The 9,946-nt window shown below is 45.6% G+C and overlaps 1 protein-coding gene across 4 annotated transcripts; it reads right to left on the bottom strand.

Annotated features, from left to right (window-relative positions):
* Positions 1-740: 740 nt before the first annotated feature.
* On the bottom strand, positions 741-9,944 carry LOC129816121 (glutaminyl-peptide cyclotransferase-like). Of its 4 annotated transcripts, XM_055870291.1 has the most exons (8): positions 9,732-9,939; positions 9,204-9,439; positions 8,706-8,852; positions 8,256-8,558; positions 7,579-7,740; positions 7,382-7,481; positions 6,860-6,976; positions 741-2,604 (listed from the first exon to the last, which is right to left on the bottom strand). In XM_055870291.1, exons 2-8 carry the CDS (start codon positions 9,435-9,437, stop codon positions 2,459-2,461), a joined length of 1,209 nt encoding a protein of 402 aa, XP_055726266.1. In that variant the 5' UTR covers positions 9,438-9,439; positions 9,732-9,939; the 3' UTR covers positions 741-2,458. The 4 variants fall into 4 exon arrangements, with proteins under 4 accessions (XP_055726266.1, XP_055726256.1, XP_055726276.1 ...); XM_055870281.1 differs by having other exon boundaries at positions 9,204-9,938; XM_055870312.1 differs by having other exon boundaries at positions 2,497-2,604; positions 6,930-6,976; positions 9,204-9,944.
* Between the last annotated feature and the right edge of the window lie 2 nt (positions 9,945-9,946).

Here is a 9,946-nt window from a genome sequence, read left to right as displayed (position 1 = left end):
AATTTGCTTCTGTTGGAAACGAGTCTGTGGTCTATCTTGGGTTAGTTAAAAAATTAAAAAAATACTAGCCACTAGCAAACAGTACGACCTTAATGATAACTCATGTTATGTTCATGTTACGAAAGCCAAAGACGACGGTGCTATTGCTTTGGGTATTACACTTCCCTCTATTGACTTGGATGTCTCACTTCTCAATGTTGCTGTCAGCTCAAATCAAATTAAAGTGTATTGGTCACATGCACAGGATACCGGAGGTAAATGGTATAGTGAAATGCTTACTTGCGAACTCTCAGAAACAGTGCAATACACATTTATACAAACAAATACACAGTAAGTGATAATGTTTGTAAATATTTACACACAATAAGAATATACAGACCTAACTATGAAATTTGCTAAAGTGAGTAGGGACATGGTAGAGTAGCTTAGACAAATAGTAGCAGCAATGGTGCATGTGTGTGTAAGGGTGGGTGAGTCTGCAAATAGTCTCTTTAAGATACAGGTGTGAAAAGAGCCAAGTGCAAATAGTCTAGTGCAGGTGAGTACAGGTAGACAGGTCTGTGCAGGTAGACTGCTTAGGGTTAGCTGTTCAACAGTCTTATGGCCTAGAGGAAGAAGCTGTCCTGGGACAGACGACACCTGATGCTCCGGTACCGCCAGCTGGAAGGTAGCAGCTCAGATGTTGGGGGGAAATTAACGTTTCAACAATTTTTTTCATATATGAAATAAAACAAATCAAACAAGTTCATATATTTTTTATTTAAGAAAATATTCTCAGAGGAATTCTATGCAAGCTATCATTCATTTCACATCTGTTTTTTATACCCTACAATGAAAGTATGAGGCAATGTCAGATATTAGTGCAATACAAGGGTTGAGGTACATTACAAACTATGTATTTTGAGTCCTGGATGCTGATTGGCTAAAACAGTATTTCAGCCTTTCACGGGTATGACGCAAAAATACTTATTTACTGCTCTATTTATATTGGTAACCAGTTTACAATAGCAATAAGGCACCTCTGTGGTTTATGTCCAACATACCACACCCCCCCGGCCTTATTGCTTAAGTATAGCATCAATCAATCTTTCACATAGGCGATTGGATGACTCCAATTGGAGCCTGGGTGCCTGCTTGTTGTGCATAAACAACTGAGTGTTTACAGACATTATACTTAGCAAGTACCACTTCTTCTTGACTCAGCTCACATGAGGCTCGTACCCAGGACCTCTGCCTTGCTAACACACGTGACCGCCTTCCGGAAGCATCTTACCAGTCGACACCACGTGAAAAGCTAGCTACACACTGGTGCAAGTAGGGACACTTCAGGCTGAGGAGTAAGTTTCACACATCCCCATGTGCTACATTAGCAGAAACAGACTGGAACCCAGGCTATGTAACAAAACAGTGGCAGTTTCAGCATCCATTCACACAGTATAATAATGTTGGAACTGAATATGTTGTAACAAGTATTGCGCATTAAATCATTTCTCATTATGCATTTTTACATTTGCTGGCTGACACCTCATGTCAAGGCCATTGTTATGCTACAATAGTGGATGCATACAGTATGCAATAGATAATACTTTTCAATTAGTTTTTATCACTTTTGGCCAGTTAACTGGTGGATGCAACTCTTTCAGTATACAAGTGATATGTAAAGCATTTGAACTGAACCTAGTATTGATTTTAGACGAATATCTCTAAATATCTTAATGCTCCATATACAAAGTCATACCAATACATTTGATTCATCTTCATCCTAATACATAATACATATATTTCAACAAACAGAGTTCTTGGGTGTATGTAATATTGGAAACTTTTACTTTGTATTACTTGTATTAGCTACATGCACAATTATATTCCATATAATCTGGCACTTGTCAAAGCACATATTTATTGCTATATTATTACTGGGCTGGAATATAAATTACTTTTTGGGTGAACAAATATGTACAGTAATGTCTGTATATCACCTCTTTATTTCGCCTTTTAAACTGTTTTTTTTTATCCCTCACTGGGAAGCACTATATACTCTAATGTTCACAACCTTATTTACTGAACATATCGAAAAAAGGCACATTATCAAGTTTAGCCATGTGTTTCTGCATAAATCTGAGACCCACATCGATTATGAGAAATAGAGGGACAGGGTATGTAAAAGGCCTCTATAATCACAATCCTAATTTCAACAGTTTTCTAGTTTGGCTCCTGAATGGATAAAGAAAAAACAATAAGAATAGGGTATAGAATGTGGGATTATAGGTGATGTGGAAAAATTGCTTGGTGTGATAGGACTTTGGAAATGTATGATGTGGGGATGTGATACTAAGTAATCAAGTAATTAACTGTAAGTGGGAGAGTGGCTGGTATTATAAAACAAGGGTGGGTGATTGTGGCATAAAATAGAACGGATCAATGTGTATGATCAATAATAATGGGGGAAAAATGTCAGTCAGAGTCCTATGTATTCAGCAAGGAACACCACTAGCACCTTGGTGAGATTCTCGATAGTCTGAGAATGGATGTGTTCCGCTGTGTCCTCCAGAGTGTGCATAAAGGAGGGGAAAGGCGTTGTGATCATGTGTAGTACTGGAACCCCTGCAGGCATAGAGCAGAGTGGGTGGGAATGGCAGAGAGATAGGGGAGGAGAGAAGAAAAATGAAATAGGGTAGAGTGTAGTGGACAGATAGGGTAGACAGAGTTTGATAGAGCGAGAGAGAAAACAGGCAGATGGTACATTAAGTTCTACAGGGATAAAACTAAAGCAGGAGGGAACCAATCTCTGTAGATACAGTACAGTCATAAGGCCATAGTCTAATTGTCATGTTTTGTCTTTGATCTTCATGTCTTGTCCCTGTGCTTCCCTCTGCTGGTCTTATTAGGTTCTTTCCCTCTTTCTATTCCTCTCTCTCCTCCTCCCTCTCTCCCTCCCCCGCTCTCTCTCTCTATCGTTCCGTTCCTGCTCCCAGCTGTTTCTCTTTCTCCTAACGACCTCATTTACTCTTTCACACCTGTCCCCTATTTTGCCCTCTGATTTGAGTCCGTATTTCTCCCTCTGTTTTCTGCTTCTGTCTTTGTCGGATTCTTGTTTGATGTTTGCTGTTCTGTGTCCTTGTTCCGCCCTATCGTGTTTTTGCCTTCATCAGATGCTGCGTGTGAGCAGGTGTCTAGTGGTCGCGTCTCCAGTCGTTCATCTCTACTGACGAGAGGATTTCAGTTTTCCTGTTTTGTTTTTACCTTAGATATATCAGGAGTATCGTTTTTGTCTAAGACTGGAATAAAGACTCTGTTTCTATTTCGTCGCTTTTGGGTCCTCCTTCATCAGCATAACAGAAGAATCCGACCAAGAATGGACCCAGCGACTACGGATTCTCTCTACACTACCGTCAAGTTCCAGGGAGCAATGCTCGGCAGACACGAGCAGGAATTGTCTGCTGCTCGTCAGGCCGTTGAGACCCTGGCCGCTCAGGTTTCCGATCTCTCAGGACAGTTTCAGAGTCTTCGTCTCGTACCACAAGCTACTTCCTGGTCTTCCGAGTCTCCGGAACCCAGGGTTAATAATCCACCATGTTACTCTGGACAGCCCACTGAGTGTCGCTCCTTTCTCACCCAGTGTGATATTGTGTTCTCTCTCCAGCCCAACACATACTCTGGAGAGAGAGCTCGGATCGCTTACGTCATATCACTCCTTACTGGGCGGGCTCGGGAGTGGGGCACAGCTATCTGGGAGGCAAGGGCTGAGTGTTCTGACGTTTATCAGAACTTTAAGGAGGAGATGATACGGGTCTTTGATCGTTCAGTTTTTGGGAAGGAGGCTTCCAGGGGTCTGGCTTCCCTATGTCAAGGTGATCGATCCATAACGGATTACTCTATAGAGTTTCGTACTCTTGCTGCATCCAGTGACTGGAACGAGCCGGCGTTGCTCGCTCGTTTTCTGGAGGGACTCCACGCTGAGGTTAAGGATGAGATTCTCTCCCGGGAGGTTCCTTCCAGCGTGGACTCGTTGATTGCACTCGCCATCCGCATAGAACGACGGGTAGATCTTCGTCACCGAGCTCGGGGAAGAGAGCTCGCGTCAGCGGGGCTTCCCTTCTCCGCATCTCGACCATCTCCTTCCATCGGCTCAGAGACTGAGCCCATGCAGCTGGGAGGTGTTCACATCTCGACTAAGGAGAGGGAACGGAGAATCACCAACCGCCTTTGCTTCTATTGCGGTTCTGCTGGACATTTTGTCATGTCATGTCCAGTTAAAGGTCAGAGATCATCAGTAAGCGGAGGGCTACTGGTGAGCGCTACTACTCAGGTCTCTCCATCAAGTTCCTGTACTACCTTGTCGGTCCATCTACGCTGGACCGGGTCGGCTGCTTCCTGCAGTGCCTTGATAGACTCTGGGGCTGAGGGTTGTTTTATGGACGAAGCATGGGCTCGGAAACATGACATTCCTCTCAGAGTTAGGGAGGATCACACCCATGTTCGCCTTAGATGGTAGTTCTCTCCCCAGTATCAGATATGAGACACTACCTTTAACCCTCACAGTATCTGGTAACCACAGTGAGACCATTTCTTTTTTGATTTTTTGTTCACCTGTTACACCTGTTGTTTTGGGTCATCCCTGGCTAGTATGTCATAATCCTTCTATTAATTGGTCTAGTAATTCTATCCTATCCTGGAACGTTTCTTGTCATGTGAAGTGTTTAATGTCTGCTATTCCGCCTGTTTCTTCTGTCCCCTCTACTCAGGAGAAGCCTGGTGATGTGACAGGAGTGCCGGAGGAACATCATGATCTGCGCACGGTCTTCAGTCGGTCCAGAGCCAACTCTCTTCCTCCTCACCGGTCGTATGATTGTTGTATTGATCTCCATCCGGGGACCACTTCTCCTCGGGGTAGATTATTCTCTCTGTCGGCTTCCGAACGTAAGGCTCTCGATGATTATCTGTCTGCTGAAGGCATTCAGATGGATCCCGCTAAGGTCCAGGATGTCAGCGATTGGCCTGTTCCTAAGTCACGTGTCGAGTTACAGCGCTTTCTCGGTTTCGCTAATTTCTATCGGCGTTTCATTCGTAATTTCGGTCAAGTGGCTGCTCCTCTCACAGCTCTGACTTCTGTCAAGTCTTGCTTTAAGTGGTCTGGTTCCGCCCAGGGAGCTTTTGATCTCCTCAAGAAGCGTGTTACATCCGCCCCTATCCTTGTTACTCCTGACGTCACTAAACAATTCATTGTCGAGGTTGACGCTTCAGAGGTGGGCGTGGGAGCCATTCTGTCCCAGCGCTTCCAGTCTGACGATAAGGTCCGTCCCTGCGCTTACTTTTCTCATCGATTGTCGCCATCGGAACCCGAGGGGATTCTCCCTGAAGGGCGTGTTGTCGGGTTGACTGTCTGGGGAATTGAGAGACAGGTAAAGCAAGCACTCACTCACACTGCGTCGCCGCGCGCTTGTCCTAGTAACCTTCTGTTCGTTCCTGTCTCTATTCGTCTGGCTGTTCTTCAGTGGGCTCATTCTGCCAAGTTAGCTGGTCACCCCGGCGTTCGGGGTACGCTTGCTTCTATTCGCCAGCGGTTTTGGTGGCCTACTCAGGAGCGGGACACGCGCCGTTTCGTGGCTGCTTGTCCGGACTGCGCGCAGACTAAGTCAGGTAACTCTCCTCATGCCGGTCGTCTTAGACCGCTTCCCATTCCTTCTCGACCATGGTCTCAGATCGCCTTAGACTTTAGTACCGGTCTGCCTTCGTCTGCGGGGAGGACTGTGAGAGCCGCCAATAAACGTAGGATTAAGAGTCCTAGGTATTGTCGCGGTCAGAGAGTGTGGCTTTCCACTCGTAACCTTTCCCTTACGACAGCTTCTCGCAAGTTGACTCCGCGGTTCATTGGTCCGTTTCGTGTCTCTCAGGTCGTTAATCCAGTCGCTGTGCGACTGCTTCTTCCGCGACATCTTCGTCGCGTCCACCCTGTCTTCCATGTCTCTTGTGTCAAGCCTTTTCTTCGCGCCCCCGTTCGTCTTCCCTCCCGTCCTTGTCGAGGGCGCACCTATTTACAAGGAACGGAGGATCATGGACATGCGTTCTCAGGGACGTGGTCAACAGTACTTAGTGGATGGGGAGGGTTTCGGTCCTGAGGAGAGGAGTTGGGTTCCATCTCGGGACGTGCTGGACCGTTCGTTGATTGATGATTTCCTTCGTCGCCGCCAGGGTTCCTCCTCGAGTGCGCCAGGAGGCGCTTGGTGAGTGGGGGGGTACTGTCATGTTTTGTCTTTGATCTTCATGTCTTGTCCCTGTGCTTCCCTCTGCTGGTCTTATTAGGTTCTTTCCCTCTTTCTATTCCTCTCTCTCCTCCTCCCTCTCTCCCTCCCCCGCTCTCTCTCTATCGTTCCGTTCCTGCTCCCAGCTGTTTCTCTTTCTCCTAACGACCTCATTTACTCTTTCACACCTGTCCCCTATTTTGCCCTCTGATTTGAGTCCCTATTTCTCCCTCTGTTTTCTGCTTCTGTCTTTGTCGGATTCTTGTTTGATGTTTGCTGTTCTGTGTCCTTGTTCCGCCCTATCGTGTTTTTGCCTTCATCAGATGCTGCGTGTGAGCAGGTGTCTAGTGGTCGCGTCTCCAGTCGTTCATCTCTACTGACGAGAGGATTTCAGTTTTCCTGTTTTGTTTTTACCTTAGATATATCAGGAGTATCGTTTTTGTCTAAGACTGGAATAAAGACTCTGTTTCTATTTCGTCGCTTTTGGGTCCTCCTTCATCAGCATAACACTAATCAGCTGTGTAGGTATTCAAGGTGTACTGTTAAACATCCATTCTTGTTAGTCAGTAAATGTGCTCTCTAACCATCTGTCTATCTATGTGGGTGTGCTCTCTCACCCTGCTGGAGGAAGGGCACATGGTCGTCCTCCACAGGGCCCAGGTTTATGTCCTTCCTAAAGTAGCTCACCTCTCTGGGGTGGGAGGACAGCAGACCCAGCTTATGGAGCCTCCTCTCTGGCAGACGGACATGACAGCCACCGCGGGCCATGGTCAAGGCCAATGATAAAGAACGGGAGGAATAAGCAGAGAGGAGGGAGTAAGAACAGCTCACTCCAGGTGTCTTATTACTGTGCCCGAGTGAAATTAAAGTCAGATCAGCACTGGAGAGCCTGGTCCTGTATCAGCATGAGTCAGTCATCCACCTGCCAAACTCTTTTTGCCTTGCTCCCTGGCTCTTTTTGTCATTCTAGTGTACCTCTGCCTCCTTCCCTCTATTTCACAATCTCCATTACAACATGTTTTTGCCCCATTATGATTACAGTGAGCAATCAATGTGATAACAATTCATTCATTTATCTGACAATTTTTGTGATCCTGTATGTGGAGTAAAATGTTGAGAAGTGGGGTGGGGGGCCTTACCTGCATATATGAGCTCATCAAACCAGCGTACAGTGTTGTCAAAGTGGTTGACAAACATAGGGTCAGGTGCACCAATCAGATCCAACAGAACAAACAGGTCCTGCCAGTAAAAGTCAGCAAATCAACACACAAAACACATTGCATACTACATATGGCTTGGCAAGGGAACATTGTAACATACACTAAAAAAGCCTCACCAAAGCATTTAACAGGGTGGTATGTTCGGCTCCTGGGGGGTGAGGGGTGCGGGACATTTGATCAGCAAGGTAACGTGAGCCATACAGAGAGTCGGAGGGGCTCGGCTGCTGAAACGCCTCATTACCATCAAAGAAGACCAACTGCAATGTCACCTGTGACTTCTACCAGAGAGAAAAACAGACAGAGAGAAAAAATGTACAGGGGATGGAGTGGTAGATCTTCTTGTAATATAACATAGTATGTTTAGAAAAAAAAGTTATTGGTCGAATAATATGTGACTACCATTCAATATCCTTTAAAATGCATTGTTTCTGCTGCCAACATGGGAGATGACAAGTGAGTGTTAATGATGTCTGGGCTCCAACCCATCAATGTCTGCAGTTTAAATTGGAAATAAATGTATAAATAATTAATGTGTAAGCATGGGTAAAACTCCAGATCTATAAATAGTCTGACATCTCGGGAGAGTGGCAAACTCTTCAGATGGTAGTCCACCCACACACGAAAGCACATCATTTCATCTGTTTTCCTACGCTTTCTGCAAATCCAACATTTTATTTTCCCCATGCAACCGAGAACTTAAAAGGATCTGTGAAGTCATCACTTTCATCCTTGCCCTCTAAAGCATACCTTTGCCCTACAGTAGCAGAGTAGCAGTGGCAGACACAGTATTTACCTGTTGTTTTAGCACTTTCAGGTGGACGTCCAGTGCAGTCACCAGCTCCAGTATCATGGCACAAGGGACAGCCGCGTCGCTGGCCCCTAGGAACCTCCTGAGAGGACCGTCGGGGGTTTTGGAAGCTGGGGGCATGGCCTTGGAGTCGTAGTGGCAGGCCAGCAGCAGACGACGCGGGGCCGAGGGGTCCAGGACTGCTAGCAGGTTGGAGAAGGTGATTAGTCCCTTTGGGGTAGCAGAGTTAAAGGAGTCGACCTCCAACGACCAACCCGCTGACAGGAACTCCAGATGGCTGTAGATGTGCTTGTGCAATCACAGAAAAAAAGTGTGATTTTAATTTCAGTAAACAAAATGTTAATTGTTAGAATAACATGTAAAACAGAGATTGAGAGATACCAGTTAAGACGTTCTACCCTGATGTCTCTTGCAGGAGTCAATAAAGTTCCTAACCTCACGCACCCTACGGCTGCCCCTTGTACCTGGCAGTCTCTCTACCAGGATGGGCCTCAGGAGAGAGTACCAAAGCCTCCCCGAATTTACCTGGCCCACCAGACGTTTGATCTGGGCCACAGTGGACCTACGGGGGTTATGGGTCAACTGCAGAAGGGGAGGACAGCAGGAGAGAGGAGGCAGTTGCAGTATTTTTTTCACATATGCATTTTGAAAAACTGTCTGTTACCTTGCAGAAAATATTGTTTATTATTGAGCAATCAAATATCTGACTTGAGGTTAAGTTTCTGCCATCAGTGAAATGTATCAATATAGATGCTATTATAGCATCTATAGTTGAACAGACAGGGTTAAGTATTCCTGCTAGCTGGGGTATGTAGGCTGTAGCAAGATAGCATCACCTAAAAAGTATGCTACTCCTTTCGGTTTCAGCTTGGTGCAATATTGGAAAACTGGAGGCTACAACATACAATAAACAATACAGTATCTATCACCTACCTTGTCTCTTATTAGGTCTGGCACACGAAATTGTATGTTATCGTGCATATGAATACTTTCATCATCATCTCTTGTATCATTACTCGACAAATAAAATCCAAGTGTCAGAGCCATAGCCAGCATCCCGCATAGACAAACGAGAAGCATCCGAACTCGGGACATCCGGAGCAGGTTGCAGCGTCCCAGTAGCAGCTCGGTGCCCGTAGCAGATCGGTGCCTCCGGATGGTTCTCATGACTTGAAGTATGGATAGATTCACACAACAGTACAGTCTGGTACAGAGCCTTTCTCAACTATTTGCGTTACAGTGCGTATGATTCCAGGCTGGCGTATGGCAATGGAGAACAACGCGCATGTTAAATATCACAAAAAAACAATTCGACACCTTCCATGACTGATTGACTGTTTATGTAATTAATGAGGCCACTGGCTGCTTAGACTCGAGCCTATGTATGACATCTATTATTTCATTTGACACAATATCAACAGGATAGTCTACCATTCAACAAGAACATAGAGGATAATTTACCTGAATGGAACACTTACGCAGTCATGTTGGGACATGCATGCATCGGCGGATCTATTAAATTAAATATACCAACGTCCACACTAGTCGAATATTGATTCCGCCATATCATTCGTTATTGCCTCATTTTTGCACCCCGAAGTTCTGTGTCTGCCTTTGGTGCAAAAACAAGAGCAGCCCGCCACTACTGTGGTGGCTATTTAGTGTATTCAGGCAGA

The sequence above is a fragment of the Salvelinus fontinalis genome, chromosome 2, assembly GCF_029448725.1.
Source record: "Salvelinus fontinalis isolate EN_2023a chromosome 2, ASM2944872v1, whole genome shotgun sequence".
Classification (NCBI taxonomy): domain Eukaryota; kingdom Metazoa; phylum Chordata; class Actinopteri; order Salmoniformes; family Salmonidae; genus Salvelinus; species Salvelinus fontinalis.
This window is presented reverse-complemented; position numbering and strand designations above follow the sequence as displayed.